General features: G+C 42.4%; 1 protein-coding gene across 1 annotated transcript in view; it reads right to left on the bottom strand.

Moving 5' to 3' along the window:
• Positions 1 to 22,390, bottom strand: part of KITLG (KIT ligand) — a 75,343-nt gene that overhangs the window by 20,773 nt on the left and 32,180 nt on the right. Inside the window, exons 3-4 of the mRNA XM_063927657.1 lie at positions 9,631 to 9,693; positions 708 to 869 (exon numbers count right to left, since the gene is read on the bottom strand). Of these exons, the coding sequence (XP_063783727.1) occupies positions 708 to 869; positions 9,631 to 9,693 (225 nt within the window). The remainder of the gene's footprint in view (positions 1 to 707; positions 870 to 9,630; positions 9,694 to 22,390) is intronic.

Genomic DNA, 22,390 nt, shown 5'->3' with positions numbered 1-22,390 from the left:
GCTTTTAGATATAAAAGAAAATATGCCATGACCCATTTAAAATTAAACAATCACAATATTCCTGAGGCTTGCAATAAGCCATAAGAAACCAGAAAAATCTCCCTTGCATTTCAAGTTAAAAACTGTATGTGACCAGTTGATACTTGTATTTTGTATGACTCATATCAAGTCTGACCAACCTGTGGCCCACCATAGTCTTAGTGGTCCACAATAGTCTTTGTCAATGAAAACATTTTTGGAATAGTATTAGGCCTAAAAACACAGAGAACAAAAACATTGTGCTATTTGCAAAATCTGAAAAAGTGTAATATTTTCCCAAACTAATTCATTAAAACTGGTTGATTATATAATCTAGATATGAATGAAGAACCTTATATTCTACAGGAGTAAGTTTAACATATATTTGTGAATTGTGTGCAAAATATGTTTTCAACATGTTAAAATCACTGCTGTAAAAATGACAGTTCTTCAGTAATTTGTCAGTTGTAAATTAAAGTATATAAAACTGTTACCTATATTACTATTGCCTATTATATGGCAAATGTTTTATACACTGTAATTAATAACATAATACATGAGGAAAATCTACACATTCATGCACATCTATGAACAATGCATGCGTTAGCGTTACAGAAGAACCTAGGCTCCCCTCACTATACAGAACACAGAAATGAATAGTGCAAATAGTGCATGACACTTTACAGTACCTCTTGCTCGTTCAGTTTAACGCAGAACCTGATTTCTCGAAGTATTAGGGAAAGATTGTCTAAGATATGATAATTTTGTGATGTTTTGGAAAATTTGGATAACAGTTCTTCTAGGCGGTACGACACTTCATGCAGCATAACGTAAAACCAGCAGTGTTTTGCCTATGAAATAAAATAAATAAATATAAAATGAAAAGTGAAATAAGTTTTAAATATATAGTGGTGTATATGTAGATAGATAGATAGATAGATAGATAGATAGATAGATAGATAGATAGATAGATAGATAGATAGATAGATAGATAGATATCGTTATACCGGTGCCCGTCATCCTGGCGGTCAGAATCCCGACTGCAGGTTGCTGGGCGCCGGAATGCCGGCAGCTGGGGTGAGCGCAAAAGAGCCCCTTGTGTGCTACGCGTGCCTCGCTATTTATTCTCCCTCCAGGGGTGTCGGGGACACCCCAAGTGGGAGAATAGGTGTCGGTATCCTGGCGGTCGGGATCCTGGAGCCGGTATGGTGAGCGCCGGGATCCCGACAGCCAGGATAGATATATATATAATACTACCAATACTGGCACTCAAGTTCCGGTTGCCCTCCAACAAGTGCAGCTCATTGACAGAACGTATAATGCACAGGAGCCAAAGACGGATATATACTGTATATATCTACAGACACATACTATACACATACTCACACATGCAGGCATATACCAGTTGTAAACAATCATATGAACTCACAATGATTTAATTTAGTATAAACATTCACAGGCAGACAATAAGGAACCATTTATACAACAAAATGACTCAATGCATTATGTCAGCGAAGTCAAATTACTTTTAAAAACTATTATATAATATGTTTGTTTTTCCATTTAATACAGCTGTTCATTGTTTGCCATACAAAAGTATCTGGATTGGAAATTGGATATTTTTGTAGTTCTAAAAATAAAAGTGAAAAGAGCTCTTTAGAGATTCATTAAGAAAGACTCTCAGGCCTTGAGTTCCTGTTAAAAGATTATTCATACAAAATGCATCTCCAGTTTAGCTAGACAAGAAAAGGCAGACATTTTTACAAAAAAGGTATTTTCTAACAAACAAGGAAAAAAGTACAGTAACTCAAACAAATGCTTTCTTGATGAGAGAGCGAGAAAGAGAGATAGTGAGAGTGAGAGAGAGAGTAGCAGACTTTGATACTAAACTATCCAAAAGTTCCACTTGATTTTAATATCATGGAACAGTAAAGATAGTGCAATACTTGCATGGGTTTGTGGGGTTCCTCTGGGTACTCTGGTTTCCTCCCACAATTAAAAAATATACTGGTAGGCAGTGATCGCGCTGATCCGAAAAAAAAGTAGGTCCCAGGGACCCCTCACTTTTAAAAATTGGGGTCCTACCTTTCCTTTTATGGGTCCCATCGGAATGAATGTTCTTATTAATGATTCAAATATGAAAACACAGACTTGAGTTGGACACTACAAAAGTGTTGCAAGGGGGAGGAGAGGGTGACAATGCTGCTGGGCTGTGTAGCATACAGGGTACTGCACCAGAGCTGTACGTAGACATTTTGGTGCTCTTGTGGCAGAAAGTTAATTGGCGCTCCCCCTCCCATTCTCTAAAGTATGGACAGTGTGCACCAAAGGCGCACATAAAAAATGTAGGAGTGTAGCTTTGTGGGGAAGGGGCGTGGCCACATAATAGTGCCAATTCACATTACACCACACAGTAGTGCCACTTATACACACTGCACCAGGTAGAACCCCCTATACACACTGCCAGGTAGAGCACATTATACACACTGCACCAGGTAGAGTACGTTATACACTTTGCGCCAGGCAGAGCACATTATACACATTGGACCAGGCAGAGTAAGTTATACACATTGCACCAGGCAGAGCACGTTATACACATTGCGCTAGGTAGAGCAAGTTATACACACTGCGCCAGGTAGAGCACATTGTACACATTGCGCCAGGTAGAGCACATTATACACATTGCACCAGGCAGAACCACCTATACACACTGAGCCAGGCAGAGCATGCTATACACATTGCGTCAGGTAGAACACGTTATATACATTGCGCCAGGCAGAGCACATTATACATTGCGCCAGGCAGAGCACGTTATACACATTGCTCCAGGTAGAACACGTTATACACATTGCGCCAGGCAGAGCACGCTATACACATTGCAGCCACCACCTCAGACCCCCAGTCGTCCCACCCAACAGCATCAAAGGAACCCCCTATAGCAAGCCCATCCACCACTCCTTGTTACACTTTGACTCACATGTGGCCGCTACCTGATGTCAACCCCGCAGCACAGGAGGGAACTGTGTGGGTATAGGGGTGTGTATATGATGGGCACTGTGTGGGTATGGAGGATATATAATGGCCACCGTATAGGTATGTGGGTCGGGGGGGGGGGGGCATTTGTTGCACACTGTGGGGGTATTGGGTGTGTGTATAACAGGTACTGTGGGGGTATGGGCAGAGTGTATGATGGGCACTACCCCATTCCCCATGTTTGCATTGTTAGCTGCCAACACCCCCCTACACACACACACACACACACACACACACACACACACACACACACACACACACACACACACACTCCACACCACATTCCCTCCATTAGTTGCTTACAAGTATAACTTACAGGCTGCAACCACATGTAGCCAGAGACTCAGCGTCTATAGATGATCACACTGTGCTGACTAGTGGGCAGGCGCTGTCACACAACACAGCCCGGCACCTACTGCAGCTGCTGGGACCGGGAGCTGTCTCTTATTGTGCTGCAGCATGGCGTGCACGGGCAGGGAGAATGGTCTCAGCCAGGGCCTGAATGGGAAATGCTGCCAGCATCGACTGGATGGAGAAAAGCTGCCGGCAGCGATTGGATGGTAAGAGAGGTCGGTATTGGCAGAGGGGCACACGTCATTCAGAAACAGCGCGTCCCGCGGGACCCACTCATTTTTAAAAAAACAAGTCCCTCTCTGCCTGTAGCGCATAAAAACGCACTATACCGCGTATTTCGCGATCACTGGGTAGGTTAATTAGCTCCCCAAAAAATTAACCCTATTGTAAATGTGTGCGCGTGTATATGTGGTAGGGAATATAGATTGTAAGCTCCACTGGGGCAGGTACTGATGTGAATGGCCAAATATTCTCTGTAAAGCGCTGCAGAAAATGTGTGCTCTATATAAATAACTGGTAATAAATAAAATAATGGTGTACTGAAGCTACCTAATAAATAGGAAGCAGCCTAGATTACCAACTGTGTCTCCTCCCACCTTTATCCAGCCAGGAACACTTTGGAGTTTTAAATAATATTTGACACACAACAGTGCATTTAACAGTGGTTTATTGTAAAGTGCAACCAGTAATAGCTGGTGCTATATAACTATATGTTAAAAAAAATTATACTGTTCTTTTCCCTACATTATCTAATTGAGATATTGTTGTTACCTGTTTGCCTCTATCTGGCTCCTCGTTAGCTCCAGGACAAGATGTGCAGGAGATGAAAATTATTTATTCAAAGACACAGTAAAAAAAAAAAAAAAAAAGTTGCATGTATGCATTTTATTGCATATACTGTAGAGACATGTTACCAACATGCAGGGTCGTAACTAGGGGTGTATAAGTGGTGGCGGCACCTGGGGCATGAGGACTAGCTTCTAGTTTTGACTATAATTTGAATCTATGCCTTTGAGTGACTACATTTGACACGTGAGCATAATACTTGTATTAACAGTAACCAGGTGGAATGATGCTAAGTGAACCCAACTGCCATGAGCACCAAAGTGTGGTCTGCTGAGATGCTGCTAATACTTTACTATGTCTGAGTTTTGAGGGAAAGGCTCATCAAAATAGAAAGTGTCACCAGTGATGCTGTGGAGTCAGGAGTGTGTAAACCAAGTTCTCAATCAGGGTAGTATGATGCTTACTTTCCCTGCATGGATCTGAGGTATGTGAGCATAGGTGCTCGCTCTGAGAGCTACATGGCAGGTCTGACACTGCATTTTATAGTACACCAAATATAGCAAAGATGGAGCGAGGAGACGTTGTTACTTGGAAACAGGATGGGTACAGAGGTTGACAGTGACAATTTATATTACCGGCATGTTTAAAGTTATAATACTGGCTTGAGAAAAATACTGTAAGTAGCATTTCAACAGTGTCAAGAACCCGGCAAAGTGAGGTCAACAAAGTGACTGGGGATATAATCACCGTCGACTCCCTGACCGCATACCATCTACACTGTACAAAGTTTGCTGCTACTAAATCTGCATGTGCAGGGACATCTGCTACCTGTTCACCCAGAGGAGCCTGAGGTGAAAGCATGTGAGCTACAGTCAGGCAGTTGATCCAAGGGTGTAATATAGAAATACACCACAACATACCAAGCAAACAAGTGGTTAGGGATACAATGTTATTGACGTCAATATTATGTTTAACCTTGCCCTGCAGAGCCTAGCAATTATGAGTATTAATTCCATTCCGGTCATAAAATATTAACTAGGTTTTTATTCATAAAACTTTGGCACTGTGCTATTGCAACACTATTGGCAGGTTTATAAGAGTTTGCTGAAAGATTTTAGAATTATGGTTCTACCTAGGACAACTCAGGCAACACGTACTTTGTTTTCATAACTTCTTCCGGGAGGTTTAGGCCATACTTTGTTAGGGCAGTAAGGTGTGGTATGGCAATAGTCTTTTTAAAAAGAATGAATGCTTTAGCCTAACTTTCCGTGCCTGAAACATTACAATTAACAGCACTTTAAGCCAATTTGTGCACCACCATTATGCTTATTTTTAGTCTTGTGGTTGAAAAAAGAATAAACTTATGCAATTTACTTCTGCCATCAGAGTTAATAGCTTTAACACTGTTCAAGCACACTTCATAAAAATCACTTTTTCTACTTCACATCAGTGTATATTAAGTGTCAATCTATGCTCTATAGTATTTCTACTGTAAAGTGGTTGAAATATTGAAAAACTAGTTGCAACTAATTATTTACTGATGGAATCCAACGAAAAAAGTAGGGAACAGCTTAGCTATGGTTTCACAGTGTACAGATTATAAATAAACAGCATTAACTTTGTCCTATTGAAGTATCTGCAAGAATTCCATATCATTCTTTAGTAAATCTTCCAGTAATAGACTACAAATGTTTTAACAAAGCACTGCAGCCTGTTTTGTTGTTCTCTTATAAGTGAGATATGAAGTTTTGAGAACTGAAGGGAAAATAAATGTTTTTGGATGCTACTCGAATTGGTCAACTTAAAGTAAACCCTGATTGACTAGCAGTTCCAGGAAAGTACAGTAGTTTGGGCAAGGCTTGCACAGAATAAACACTGCCCCAGGAGGAATTACAAGTCTCAAAGTTACAACTGTAGATAAGTGCCAACTGTCACCAAATTATGTATTAGAACAGCAAATTATGTTTCTTAGGTTTTCTTTCATCAAATATACACTGGTACCAAAAGCATGTGTATGACTATACAAATCAGGCAACAATGAAAAGCTTTTGTTGAATGAAATGTTATTGGTAATTACAGTAATGTAATGGATTTTAACAGCCCCTACATTAAATAAATGGATTCGCAATACTGTACACAGCTTGCGTTACCTTGCATCAGTCGATTATGCTTTGTAGCCAGGGCTACTGAGTTTATTGGGATTTGGATTTAAAAGTACACTCAATACACAATATTATTTTATATGAACACAAGTCCCTTTACTACAGTATTTTTTATGCTACTTTATTAAAGTTCATAAAGCAAGCTGTAACTGACCTGACATCTTACTAGCCTTATATGTCCCTGCCACCTGATCGCTGACCCACCCATCTTTTACTGGCTCAGCCTGTAGTTGACTAGAAGGCACCATCTCTGTGTACCTTCCCCTTGCCTGCGCTGCCCGTACTGAGCCTTGGTTTGTTGTTTTATTATGCCTTTGACTTGACTTGTCTCCATACACTGTAAACTGCAGCTAGTTGGATTATCTTGCGAGCCACAACTTCTTGCAGTTCATTACCTCTTTCCCTAGTGAATACTGGACAATTATTAAACTTCACATCCAAAGTGAGTTGGTTCCAGCTACTAGACAGACAATGGGTCGTGTCATTGTGCCAGTGATTTATGTAACATGAACAGCTAGGAGACACTTTACAAATTTTAAGGATAGCACTTAAGAGTCATGTGATCTTTGACTACAGTAGCTCCAATCTGATCAAGTCATCCTCTTTGACTCAGTGTGAACCCTTGCATTCTGTGAAGGTTCGTTTGTCCAACTGCGTTACATATATTGATCATGTTTTTAATTATGGCAGTGATCTTATTATTTTAGAGTGATTGTTTAATGGTTAATAAATAAATGATATTAGGTTAAAGTACAATATACTGTAAGAGGTACTGTTACAGTTTTTAAGTAATCATCTAATGTGTACTTTACTGGTTTTAATGTTGTAAAGTTTAGTCAGGTTACTGACTCTGACAGATCTGCAGGAAAACCATATACATCTGTCCAGAATTTACCACTAGCAAAGTTGTTTCAAAGCAAATAGTTTATGCCTTTAAAACTTTAGATCTTATATTTAAAAGATAACTCTTTTTGAATGTTATAGACTTAGCTTAGTCATGACCTTGTGTAATATGGAAGAATTTTGAGACAGAAATGCATTTATAAATGTATGACAGGCCAGTACCATGACCTACCAGCCTTGTGGTATCATAAGGATTCTTAGTTGCTACATAAAACACTGCTGTCACTATCTTCTTACAAAGAAACCATGGCCACAAATGATTATTAAATAGCAGTAGCGCACGCAGGGGGGGTTTCTGAGTACCCAGAAACCCCCCCTGATCAGAGCTGGCCGTCAGACACTCTGTCTGCATCTCTGACCTGGACGGCTGTTATGATGAGCCGGCCGGACGCTGACAGAGAGGAGCTACAGTATCAGTGCCACTGCCAAGTGCAGTACTGCCAGGAGCCTCTAGAGGCCCCCATCTTCATTTGTGCTGTCCACACAGCAAGAAGTCGTCCCTGAGAACTGAGCTGACATGAGGCATGCAGCTCAGAGGCAGGAGCAGGAAATGTGGGGGAGAGACCTGACCTGACATAGGGGACTCCAGAGATCACACACACAGGAGCTGGGATCCTACAGAGGAAGAGTAAGTTTGGCTTTGTGTGTGATCTATCTACAGTCTCTCTCACTCAGTTTTCTTCTGTCTCTATCTATCTACAGTGTCTCTTTCTTTCTCTCTCTAGTGCTTCTACGTTTATCTTTCTATCTGTATTCTACATCTATCTATTTATCTATCTGTCTGTCTGTCTATCTATCTATAGACTGGTTTCCATTATATATACATATATATATATATATATATATATATATATATATATCTATATATCTGGGATCAGTATGAGATACTGATGGATGGGATGCCGGCAGTCAGTATACCGACAGCGGCATCCCGTCTATTATAATCCCGACAGCCCCTCATTTAGCCCCCTAACCCTCATGTTTTCCCTACCCTAACCATCCCAAGTGATGCCTAACCCTAACCCTCCCTTTCCCGCTGCCTAAACCTAACCCTCCCCGCTAGGTGCCTAACCCTAACCTCACCCTGTATGTGCCTAACCCTCCCTCTCCAGTCCCTAACCTTCCCGGGAGTGTACCGTAAGTCTAACCCCCTTCTGCTGCCCGAACCTATCCTCCCCCCCCCCCCCCTTCCCAGTGCATTCCGCTGTGCGGACGTTTGGGATGCAGGCTGTCTGTATTTTGACGCCGGCATCCCGTTTTGCGTCAGTACATTGACGCCGTGAAGGTGTCCTCCATCGGGATCCCGGCATCGGTATATCGACCCCTGGGATCCCGTTTGTGTAAATACTGTATATAGATGTGTCCTGCTATGTTGTTGCCACATCACATCATTCATAACGTGGGACGCGTGTTCCCACTATCCATTAACTTCGACTGAGCACGGCATACCATGATGCATACGCATCGCAGTGCTGCTAGTAAATACTGTTATGTGCAGCAACAACATAGCAAAACACACATGGAAACCCCCCCTTAGAAATCCTGCGTTTGCCCCTGAATAGGTTTTAACTAATGGTAGCAAGTAAGTGGAAAAGCTCAATGTTCCAATCCCTGGTACGGTACCCCTATGAGATAACCTTTTATGATGTTCTCTGCTCACATTCCATAGGTTTGGGCCTTCCTTGTTTTATAGAGCATGATTCCGCAATATATTGCTAAAAGAGGCCACTGAAAGTGCATGTCACTATATATTAAGGGTATGATCTTTATCATTCCTAACTACTGGTATTACTGGGTAGTGACTGAGTAGCACATCTTTTCCCAATTACATACTGTATGGGAGATTCTGACAAAGAATTTAAAAGTATATTTTACCGTGCTAGAATCTGGCTACATGCGTGGAGGAAGGAAAGCACAACAGGAGGCGCACTTCACAGGGGCCATTCAAGTGCAGTTGTTCCTGCGCTATAATGCGCAAAGTACTCATGTTCGGTACTTTGTGCATGCCCAGGACCCATTCTGCGCATGCGCAAACGAGTCCTGCAATGTCAGAAGCAGGATGGCAGCAGACTGTCAGTGACTGGGGTGGTGAGGGGGCGGCTTCAAAAAAGCAGCAGTGATAGCAACTCCAACCACATCTGAATTAGGCCCTATATGAGGAAGAACATACAGTATACAGGCACAAGTCTATCAATATGATAAAGATTTCACAGTAGTAAGACATGTAACAGGAAAAAAACAACTTTTCTCACTCATTTATTTAAGACATAAATGAGTTTAAACTAAGCAAGAAGTACTATAGAAGAAAATATACAGACACACACAAACACATGAGCAGACACACATACAGTAGAAAATAAACACACATTCTTACCAGATGATCTTTTACTGGGACGCGTTTCAGACGCATAATGTAATCGCTTGGGAGATTTCCAACCTGAAAGTTACAATGTAAATGGTTGTTACAACTATTAATGTATGATTTAGACATATGTTATACCAAATGAATTTTGCAGATTACAGTGACATACTGTAATAACAGATATACAGCATACCTCCCAACTGTCCCGATTTTCGCGGGACAGTCCCGTTTTTTGGGGACTGTCCCGCTGTCCCACCCGCGGGCAGCAGTGTGCGCACACAGCGTCTATTCATGGAGACAGAGGTACTGGGGGCATGCCAGCAGCTCACTGAGCGCTGACCAAGCCCCCCATAGTAACAAGAACGGGGGCCGTGGCTCGCGATAGCGGCTTTGCCGCGAGGTCACGCCCCCTTTATGCAAAACCACGCCCATTTTATGTAGACATGCCCATTTTCGGCGCCAGGCGCGGCTCCGCCGCGCATGAAGTCCCGCTTGACAATCCTTGAAAGTTGGGAGGTATGATACAGTAAGAAGTAAAATGTAATAGTCTGCGAGAAGCAGGACGTGCGGGACTTCATGTGAGTCTGCACGGACTTTTACAGCGGCTTTCAATTACATGGCAAAACCAACCTGAATTTTGCAGTGTAAATAACTTCCGCTTTAAAAATCCAGGCAGACTCATACGAAGTCCTGCTTCTCACAGGCTATTACATTTTCCCCATTATGTTTTGTCCATAGACAGATGAGAAACAAACAACTCCTGCTGATGATTTCCTGTTAAATTACCACACACAATTATTTTCGATTTGTTTCTGTTTTTATTTTCCATTAAATATGGATGTGTTGCTTTGAAAAGCCACCCTGGAGTATAAAAGGAAACAAGCCTCCCACCTGAAGAAGCTCTCATGTGCTGGAGAAAACAAGCAGATACAGGCAAAAAGTAAATTCACACATATTGTCATTATAGAGATTTGGAGAAAGAGACAAATGGAGTAAGGAGTAAGGACTGCTTTTCTCAGTGGTGAGTCTCCATTACTGTTATGTATAGGGCACTATAAGGGGTGTGCAGCATTATACAAAGTGAATGCACTAATACAGGACAAGGGGGGTTATTCCGAGTTGATCGCTCGTTGCCGATTTTCGCAACGGAGCGATTAAGGCTAAAATGCGCATACGCATGGTACGCAGTATTTTAACACAAAACTTAGTAGATTTACTCACGTCCGAATGAAGAATTTTCATCGTTGTAGTGATCGGAGTGTGATTGACAGGAAGTGGGTGTTTCTGGGCGGAAACTGACCGTTTTCTGGGAGTGTGCTAAAAAACGCAGGCGTGTCAGGAAAAAAACGCGGGAGTGTCTGGAGAAACGGGGGAGTGGCTGGCCAAATGCAGGGCGTGTTTGTGACGTCAAACCAGGAACGAAACGGCCTGAGCTGATCGCAATCTGTGAGTAGGTCTGGAGCTACTCAGAAACTGCTAAGAATTTTCTATTTGCAATTCTGCTAATCTTTCGTTCTCTATTCTGCTAAGCTAAGATACACTCCCAGAGGGAGGCGGCCTAACGTGTGCAATGCTGCTAAAATCTGCTAACGAGCGAACAACTCGGAATGACCCCCAAAAACAATACAATATACAGTATGCATATCAGTCAATAATTATCCATATTTGAAATTAGAGCATACAGTACTTGCCCACTTTTAGAAAAGCATTTCATGGACATTGTGAAAGTAACACCTTTAAGTGCAGAAGTGTACTGCTACCTCTGAGAGGTGTGTCATAAAAATGACTTACATCCTAATGCAGATGACCCCCAAAGCAGTTAGGGGCTAATTCAGGCCTGTTCGCTGCTGAGCGTTTTCGCACAGTGGGCGATCAGGTCTGAACTGCGCATGCATATGCACCGCAATGCGCAGGTACGACGGTCCGCAGCGCTGGGGAGTGCCGGGCAGTGACGGGATTTTGCAAAAAATCCAATCGCACCTGCGATCACAAGAAGATTGAACAGGAAGAGGGCATTTGTTTGTGGCAACTGACACAGGAGGGACCAGGCGTTTTGTGGGAGGATTCGTGACATCAGCTCCGTCCCCGATCATCGCAGCGGCTGAGTAAGTCCTGGGCTGTGCAGAAACTGCACAAACTTCTGTTTGTGCAGCTTTCCTGCACATGCGATCGCACCCCTGCACAACGAATTCCCCCTCCCGCTGTAGGCGGCGACTACCTGATCACAGGGATGCAAAAAACCTACCCTAGCGATCAGGTCTGATTTACCCCCAAGGTCTGTTTGTTGATGAAAAAACACTGATACATTTCAGGGTTTGCTGGTGTGTTATGTTTTCCAAGTGGTTCCATATACTGTAAATGGCCACAGTTGAGCCTTAAAACAAATGCAGGGAAATGTCACTGATGGGCCCATTTGAATGTATCTCTGATTTCCTTTTTTTCCCAAGAATATAACAGCTATATTATGGGAGTAAGGTGCAATCAGGGAGATTGCTAGACTCTTCAGGGAGCCAGGGAGATTGCTACTATTTCAGGGCGTTTCCCTGACAGTTAGAGAGAGTTGGCAAACATAAAATAGTCACCATAGCTAGAAAGGCACTGCTGACTGCAACTGTAATGTAGACAGGTTCAAACCTGACTGGTGAGATAAGCAGAGATATGACAGTGGGGGTGGGAATGGAGGACTAATGGGGGTAGGCTAGGTGCTCCCAGCTTCCCCACTCTCCCTTGTGGGATCACACTGCTGCACTGTGCAGTCCCATAGGGTAGGGCTGCATGATGAGTGGGGGCAGGCAGATGACAAGTGGGAATGAGGTGCTGACAAGAAGGGAGGGTTGAAGGAGTGCTTAAATGACTCCGCCCCCAAAGGCTTAATCCGGCCAAGAACCTGACAGCTCTTCAAATTGCCACACGATTGTCACTGATGAACTACAGAGTGTCACGCACAGCCAGGTGCAGCTGCACACTCCTAGCCCCCCTATCAGATGCATGAACTGACTGCCTTGGCAAATCCCTAGCAGAGCAAAGGCACCAGCAGAGATGGAGTGTGGTTGTTTTGGGTTAGAGCAGAAAAATAGTAGTATACAAATATATAGCGGTGGATTCTGAGCCAGAGGCATCTGCATCATTATTATACATAATGACATTATGGTAATGAGAGAATCCACCTGAGTATACTGAAAATCCATGCAACTGCATATGAAAGCCTATCCGTACAAATGCTCTACCCATTCAGGGTGCAAAAGATCTGTCTGAAACAGATGTCCCATCTCCGTCCAAACACTGCAAATAAGCAATCTTCCTCCTTCCTGGCCCTAGTTCTCCTGCCTGGGCACTTAGGTGTTTATTCATGAAGCAGTGATAAGAGTAGATAAGTGAGCCAGTGGAGAAGTTGCCCATGGCAACCAATCAGTTGCTACGTATAATTTCATAGAATACATGTAATAAATGTTACCTCGACACTAATTGGTTGCAATGGCTCACTTCCCCACTCTTTTCACTGCTTCCTGAATAGACCCCGTAGGGCTAAATGTAATAGCCTCCGAGTTGCCGGAGGTGCAGGACTTTGTTCTCACACAAAGCTATTACATTCAGCCCCTAATGTTTTCTATATTCGATCAGTGTTGTTTTTCCTGTACTGTTTGCTTCATACAATTTTTGATTAAAAGATTTTTATAAATCTTTATCTTTAGAAATATCTTACTGTATTTATATGATAGGGACTGTAAATGCAAGATATTTTGTGTTCAGCCCTCAAATGTTCACTGAAAAGTGTTAATTGCCCCCCCCCCCAGCTAAAATAATTACCCACGCCCATTTAGAAAGTGCTCTACCACCCACAACAAACTTAGATGCACTTAGATGCATTTGCATAGCAGCAGAATGTTCCTAACATACATTTTAAAAAGTTCATGACTACAATATTGTAGTAACTGGAGTGGGCAAAACCGTTAACCCACACATCTTATTTGTATACAATGTTTCAGCATAGCTGACAGTACTACAACACTTACTACAACTCTAGTGACTTCCAACTAGTGCCAGAACACATTAATGAACCATTATGAAAGAGTGAATGTGTCTGTGGAAATCACAATTCCCCGGAATATTGATAATATGAATTACTTTCATCCAGTTACTCATCACTGTGAATGGAAATCTAAGTCCAAATTTAAAACGATCACAGTTATTTGTTCAGCACTACAGTACTTGGCATTCTCTTACTAAAAACAATCTGGATTGTTGTTCTAAAGTTAGAATAATAACACTTCCACTGCAAATTTACTAAGTAAATAATTGTAATGTCCATTGGCTAGTTACAGATACAAAGATAGACACAAATAGTAAAGTATCTGAATGTATTAATACCACCCAAGCAAAATAAAGGTAAATCATACCTCCCAAAATTTGTGTCACAGAAGTTGGGACTTTGATTGTGTCGAAGGCTGAAATGGGGGTGGGGCCTCATGGGTAGCACACCTGGAGATGCTGGGCTGACCTGTGACTGTCCATGCATTGTGTAGAAGACGTGCACATGCTACCCCAAACCCCATCCATAGGACGCTGTGAGCGGCGGGTGGGACAGTTCCAGAAGAATGGGACTGTCCCATCCAAAGTGGGACAGTTGGGAGTTATGGTATATAATTAAATAGATAACATATGGTAATTACATATAAATTTCATGTGTTAGGATGCCAACAAACTACCCAGGTCTACTTCCATTTACCATTCATGGACCCTCTGATCTGTACATTTAACTTTAGAAAAGCTAATTTCAATATGCTGAGACAGGCACTAAACGACATTGACTGGGAAGCTTTGTTTCATGGTAAAGACACAATGGAAATGTGGGATGCTTTAAAAGGGTTGCTTGAAACGAAGGAGTACTAAACACAAGCCAATGGCCCTCATTCCGAGTTGTTCGCTCGCAAGCTGCTTTCAGCAGCATTGCACATACTAGGCTGCCGCCCTCTGGGAGTGTATCTTAGCATAGCAGAATTGCGAACAAAAGATTAGCAGAATTGCTACTAAATAATTCTTTGCAGTTTCTGAGTAGCTCCAGACCTACTCCTAGATTGCGATCACCTCAGTCCGTTTAGTTCCTGGTTTGCCGTCACAAACACGCCCTGCGTTTGGCCAGCCACTCCCCCGTTTCTCCAGACACTCCCACGTTTTTCCCTGACACGCCTGCGTTTTTTAGCACACTCACGGAAAACGCTCAGTTACCACCCAGAAATGCCCCTTTCCTGTCAATCATTTACCGATCAGCAGTGCGACTGAAAATCGTCACTCGAACACCAGCAAATCTACTAAGTTTTGTGTAAAATAACTTAGCGCATGCGCTCTGCGTACCATGTGCATGCGCAGTTAACAACAAATCGCAGCATAGCGAAAATCGGCAACGAGCGAACAACTCGGAATGACCCCCAATGTCTCTTAATATGGAGGTCAAAGAAGCAATGGCTAAAATGAGGCGTACTTTCAAAACATTTAAATCTAATGAAGGGGATGAGTCATTCCAGCATTATAAGGAAGGCAATAAAAAATGCAAAAAAGTAATAAGGGCAGGTAAAATTGTAAACGAAAAGCAAATCGCTATAGAGAGTAAAACCAATCCTAAAAAGTTCTAGAAATACATAAACAGTAATAGGTAAAAGAAGGAGAACATAGGCCCATTAAAAGATGAATTAGAAGCTTTGATAAACGATGATAAAATAAAAGCTGAAATACTGAACAATTTTTTCCCCACAGTATTCACCAGGGAGGATCAGACGGTGAGAGTAGTGCATAACGATAGTGAAGGTAATGACTCTTGGCTTGATGCTTGTTTAAGTGAGGAAGTGGTCCTCGAGAGACTAAGCAACATAAAGATTAATAAATCCCCAGGCCCAGATGGTTTTCATCCGAGGGTTATTATGGAGCTTAGGTCGCAGCTAGCAAAACCCCTTTACTTGATTTTCCATAGTTCAATTACAGTATATCAGGAATGGTACCAAAGGATTGGCGCATAGCTGAGGTAGTGCTATTATTTAAAAGGTAACTAAAAATAATCCTGGTAACTATAGACCCGTTAGTTTAACCTCTATTGTGGGTAAAATATTGAAAGGTATTTTGAGGGATAGCATACAGCATTATCTGCAGGTTAATAAGTTTATTAGCAAAAGTCAGCATGGGTTTGAAAGGGATAGATCATGTCAAACTAACTTAATTAGCTTCTACGAGGAAGTGACCAATAATCTTGACCAGGGAAAAGCAGTGGATGTGGTGTATTTAGATTTTGCAAAAGCTTTCGATACAGTGCCTCACAGGAGACATCATGAAATTAAGGGAATTTGGCCTAGGATATACTATTTGCACATGGATAGGTAATTGGCTGGATAACAGAGTACAACGAGTTGTGGTCAACGGAATGTTCTCCAGCTGGGCACCAGTAGTCAGCAGAATACCACAAGGGTCCGTACTTGGCCCGCTACTGTTCAATATATTTATCAATGATCTAGGAATAGGCCTGGAAAGCACAGTGTCAATCTTTGCAGATGATACTAAACTGTGTAAGGTAATTAATTCAGAAAGCGATGTGGAGTCCCTACAGAATTACTTATTTAAACTTGAAACCTGGGCGTCTAAATGGGGAATGATGTTCAATATAAAAAAAATGCAAAGTTATGCATTTTGGGACAAAAAACACACATGTATACTACACTCTAAATGGGGAAAATATAGGGGTAACTCTGGTGGAAAAAGATTTGGGGGTGCTCATCGATAATAGGCTTAAAACAGTACACAATGTCAAAATGCAGCAAAAAAGGCAAGTAAAGTGCTTGCGTGCATAAAATGGGGCACTGAGACAAGGGACGAGGATGTAATACTGCCACTTAACAAATCATTGGTATGTCCACACCTTGAATATTGAGTTCAATTTTGGCCACCATATTATAAAAAAGATACTGGGGAACTAGAAAGAGTTCAAAGGCGAGCTACTAAGTTGATTACAGGGTTAGAGACACTGGAGTATGAGGAAAGGCTTACTAGGTTAAATATGTATACACTACAAAAGAGGTGACTAAAAGGGGACATTATTAATATCTTCAAATATTTAAAGGGTCATTACAAGGAGAAAGCAGGGGATTTGTTTATTAAAAGAACCCTGTATAGGACACGTGGGCACTCGCTGAGGCTAGAGGAGAGAAATTCCGTACACAACGTAGGACAGGGTTCTTCACGGTAATGGCAATAAAGATTTGGAACTCCCTGCCAGAGAAGGTAATAATGGCAGACTTTGTAAATGCATTTAAAAGCGGACTGGACAATTTTTTAACTGGAAAAAGTATCCAGGGTTATAGCATTTAACATAGTGACATTAAGATCTGGGAGTGGTAAGAATCATAGTTGTCAACTGGTACTAAACCATTACTTCAGCAGGTGCAATATAATATGAACAGCTTAACACAGAATACAGGTTGATGGGCAACCTGATGGGCATTTTGCCTCTTTTCAACCTCACTATGTTACTATGTAACTATGTAAGCACTGCTAATCAGAATTGTAATAAACTCTGTAACATTACATAGAGCAAAGCATCATTTTTGGACCACTTGAAGGCGGAGACTCCTTCAGCTGGGATTAGCACCCCACCCATCTACATGAGGGCCTTTTTTATTAGTATGGATCTCTGGCATTTACAGACTGCATATTGGGAAAGGCACTATTATGGTAAATCCTGAATAAATGTATACAATTTGTCCGTTTTAGGGATGAGTTCTTAGCGCGTGGCCCCCTAGTTTGGTGTGGCCTGGCTGCTTTGAGATATCACAATGTAAGACTTAATTTAGCACTTTTTAAGCACCTATTTATTTTACTACCTATATAACCCTTTTTAACATACTAATTATTACCTCTCACCCATGTAACACTCTTAAAACATAGCTTATGCTTACTTATTAATACTTACTAACACTTTAATGTCACACTAGTTTGGTGCCTCAGGGCATTTGACCTGTGCTGACTTGGGGGTCACGTGCCCTGGACTTGAAACTTATTGTTAGGGACCCACCAGATGAGGTCACCTGGTTGTTGGTTGGTGGGCCCATGTATTTTGGCCAAAAATTATGCTAAGAGCCTCAATTTTGCTGTGTGTTAAGGGGGGTGCTCACGGAGCGATCGCTGCTTAAAATCTAAGCAATCTGACTAGATTTCTTAGATTTTAAGCAGCGATCACTCCGTGTATACCCCTCACAGCGATAGCGATGCGCAGCCCCGGGCATCGCTATTGCTGGTGCTAGATTGGCCTGTATGCAGGCCAACCTAGCAGGTCGCTCACTTCACCTGGGTGAAATGAGCGCCCCCCCCCCCCCCCGTCTCCCCCCACACACTCAGCACACATCGCGCTGTGCTGAGCGGGGGGAGAGATGTGTGCTGAGCGAACCGCTCAGCACACATGTCTCCCCAAATCGGCCCGTGAATACGGCCCTTTAGATTACAGAGTGTACTCAAAGTATTCTGGTTAGCAGTGCTTAGTATTATAGTGTGCATCTGCGATTTATTTTCTTCTGTGTGGAACTGCATGTCTTAGCATGATATCACTTCTCACTATCTTTGGAATTAGGCTGTGCAAGGTGTGTCTCTCCCCCACCCCCTATATAATCTGGACAGTGGGCAGGGGACAGTAACTGTGTGTCCAAGAGGGGTTCAGTGTTATCTCACACCCCCCCCCCCCCCATTCCCCTAGGCTTTACGTGCAGCACTGCCCTTTGCCAACTCTATTGTGTGTACAGCCTATTGGGGAATAGTCAAGACTTAGCCGTAATAGTCTCGAAGTATCTCTCTGTGTTTGTGTGTGATTGAAGCCCAAAACCAATAAAAAAAAATTCTAAGGCATTATGGTTTGTGTATTCAGTAGACATAAGTCAATTGTTCTTTTGTATCTCATTTTACACTCAATGCAATTATCATTTAACATGGATCTGTTAAATTAAGTTATTTGGAGGAGAGGGTTATGGGTAAAGTAATACCCGTGTCATAATGGTCTCTGATCACAGTTCATCACGTATTTGCCAAAGGTTTACTCTTTCCGGGATTCAGGAGAGCATCCCAAAATCCAGCAGTCTCCGGACATTACAGGAGAGTAGGCAGGTACGGCTCATTACCAACTCATTATTTTAACTACTTTCTTTCATACTAAGTAAACAGACATGGCACACTAAATTTATATGATTTTGGAATGGATTAAAAAGAGTTTATGTTTGTACTTATAATCAACCAAGCATATTAAGAAGCTGTTTGAGCAATAGATATTCAACACATTTCATTCATGACAGTTACAAAAGAGAGCCAAATTTCAGGATTAAGGTTTTGGCTCCAGTACCTTTATTATGAATCTGTGTTTGCAATGCTGCTTTATTGTGCTATTATTTAAAAAAAAATGCTGGCAACACATGCAGAGTGGATGCAAACAAATGGTTGTCAGAGCTAGGTCCTAAAACATATTTAATCAGCAGGCGTGCCAAATGATTTTGATAGCCAGGCTGTTTTTTTTTTAGCAGCTTTATGATTTTTTTTTATTTCCACTTAAACTGCTCATACTAGAGACGGCCATTTGCCAAATCCATTAAAGAAAATGTATCTTACTGTATAAATTCACTAGGGACAAGTGGAAGCAATTAAGCACTGTGACATACAGGGAATCAGTATGTAATACCGATGGCCGGGATGGCAGTGTCAGTTTACAGACAGCGGCATCCTGGCCACCAGGATGTCGGCAACAGGGCGAGCGCTAGTAAGCCCCCTGTGGGCTCACGCACAGGTTATATTCTCCCTCTATGGGTGTCGTGGAGAAAATCCTGTGGCGTCGGTATTCCGGGGCCAGTATTGTACTGCTGTGCGGGATACCAACGTCAGCATTGTGATCGCCGGGATAACGTGCAGCATATTTTCACCGCTTCCCGAAATACAGACGAGTCCTCACATATTTTTGCTATTTTTACATCCATGGCGTGGCGGTTCCGCATTCCTGCTTTCATATGCTAATGATCATGCATGCAGCAATCAAAAGAGCATTGTAACTTTGAGTAGCGGGAGCATATTCTCTCGTACCCGTTCCCAGTGTCTTGCAGTCCCCCTGTCTCTATACGTGGCAGCGGGAGCCTCTTATTCATGCTGCCTGACTGCTGCCAAACTGCTTCCGCTGGTGAAACCCATTCGCAGGAGCGTGCATACGCGTGCACCTGCAAACGCCATGGCACATGCCACGGCATGGCATTCTTTGTCCAGTGATGCGAACGCTTCGTGGGCAAAGATGTATACTGGCACATCTGTAACTCAGACAGTAAATGTATTGGTGATGCCACAGGTTTGTAGTGAATTGATAGGCTGCGTTCTTATGAATAGCCCTCGACATTCCTAATGGGAAAATCAGGATATACCATACTGTACACACCAAGTCCTGATCTAGCCAAACCATGACCATTTGAGATCACATCACACACTCATTGCTATTAGGCCACCAGAAATCAGCACTGACCTATGATAATCAGGACTGTCAGATATGTGACTAAATAACTGCTTCCACAGTTACAAATTAAGAGCTTATATTTTAATGGAAAAAATTGGTTTAACAGATCAAACTAAGGGGGACATTTACTAAACATTGATAAAAGCGGAGACGTGAGCCAGTGGAGAAGTGGCCCCATCAATCTATCAGCAGCTCTGTATCATTCTATAGTATGCAAATTATAGATGTTACTTCAGTGCTGATTGGTTGCCATGGGCAACTTCTCCACTGGCTCACTTCTCCACTCTTATCACTGCTTAGTAAATGTCCCTCTAAATTCTGACTAAAGTCAGAATGTTCAAAAATCAAACTTATTAGCTACAGTAGTAGAGGTCATGTTTGTTTTTTATTTGTTTTGTATTTTCTAGAATGCCTCACGTATTTGTTTCCTCCCTCTACTGTTCAGTAATTGCCTAATGGAGGGGTTCATAACAAGGTATAGAGGTGATAGATATAGGGCATATTCAATTAGCCACAGGGCTTACACTGAGCTTGTTGCAGTGCTCAGAGCTATTCAATTGCAGCCAGTGATAAACCCACAGTCTGCACTTACCGTGGGTTTCTGCTTGCACCCTCCTGAGGTATGAACAGAAATCTGTGGTAAATAGGACTTTTTGCCCTTACTGCAGCAGCCATGAGCATGTTAACACAAAGCTCCAGGCACTTAACATGGAACCTTTGCGTTAACGCGCTTCATCCGTGGGTTTACCACAGGAGGAAATGGGTTTAAAATTGAATAGCTCTGGCCAATACATCTCAAGGCTATGCTGATATGGGTAGAGGAGGCAAAAAACAAAAAAAGCCCTACCCAAAGCTGTCACTTGTGTTAATGATGCTAAAAAGGTCAAGGCCTCATGGGAAGGGGGCGTGACCCTATATTCTTCACTCTGGGGGCATGCTCAGTATTCCCTGTAGATGCTGGACTGCCCCGGAGACTCATCTGCCTGCACATAATGTCCCAGAGCAGCACCCGACTCCCTGTCAATGAGGAGGAGCTGGCATAAGGTGTGCATAGCTTGTGCAGAATATTAGCATAAAACCAGGGGCAGATTTTGGGGCCAGTCCGCCCCTAGTCACATTTTTGGGTGCCCCCCACATCACTGCTAGCTCCACCCTCTTTATGTTGAGGACCCATCACCTGAAGCAAATCCCGGGGGAGGGGAAGACGGGGGACTCTCGGATGGACGCGCAGCGCACTACCTCCTTCTCCTGCTTGGTCAATGATGTGTTATGCTTAGCACACATACACTGACTGACTCCTGCCTCCCCCCAGGTCAGGGGATTGCGGCAGACTGATACGGGCAGTATGGACAGGCGGAAAGGCTACTGTGCTGCCCTCAACAGCTAGCACCCATAGGCACATGCTCCACGTGCCTAGTGGGAAATCCGCCACTGCATAAACACTTCCTAGTACAGTATATGCACAATTCAGCAATAGGCACATGTAAAATGTAGATTGTTGGTTGCTTGTTGCTGTTTTTTAAAGTGAAATTATGCATCCTGTCAGTAACCCAAATAAGCTGACCCTTCATTTCTCTTACATTTCTATAGCATGGTCTGAGGTTCTCTCCATAACTTATTTACAGTATAATCATGCTTCCTACTTTTGAAAAAGCATTTCAGGGAGATTGTGAAAACAACACCTATAAGCACAGTGGACCTGTACTGCTACATCTGAAAGGCGTGTCATAAAAGTGACTTACATACAAATGTAAATGAGCCCCAGTTAGTAAGTTCTATTTGTAGATGAAAAGACACTGATACTTTTCAGGACTTGCTCGTGTATTTTGTTTAACAAGTTGTTCCATTTTAGTGGCCACAAGAAACCTTACTTAAAAATGCATGTAGCCATAAGGATCGATAAAATGGAGATAAAGAGTGATAAATGACCAGCCAATCAGCTTCCTAACTGCCATGTGACAGGCTTCATTTGAAAAATAGCAGTTAGGAGCTGGTTGGCTGGTACTTTGTCATTATTTATCCATCTCCACTTTATCTTTTGTTAAAGCTTAATACATTTGGGCCTTTGTGCCTTATAACCAATGCATGGAAATGTCACTGATGATCCCATTTGAATGTATTCATGTCTGATTTCTTTTTTTTTTTGTCCTAAAGAATATAACAGCTACATAAATGGGGGTAAAGTGCAATCGCTAGACTTTTCAGGGAGGGGTCTATTCAGGATGTTAAAATTCTTCATAAAAATGCGGAAACTAGTTTTTC

Source organism: Pseudophryne corroboree, chromosome 6 (genome assembly GCF_028390025.1).
Source record: "Pseudophryne corroboree isolate aPseCor3 chromosome 6, aPseCor3.hap2, whole genome shotgun sequence".
NCBI lineage: Eukaryota > Metazoa > Chordata > Amphibia > Anura > Myobatrachidae > Pseudophryne > Pseudophryne corroboree.
This window is presented reverse-complemented; position numbering and strand designations above follow the sequence as displayed.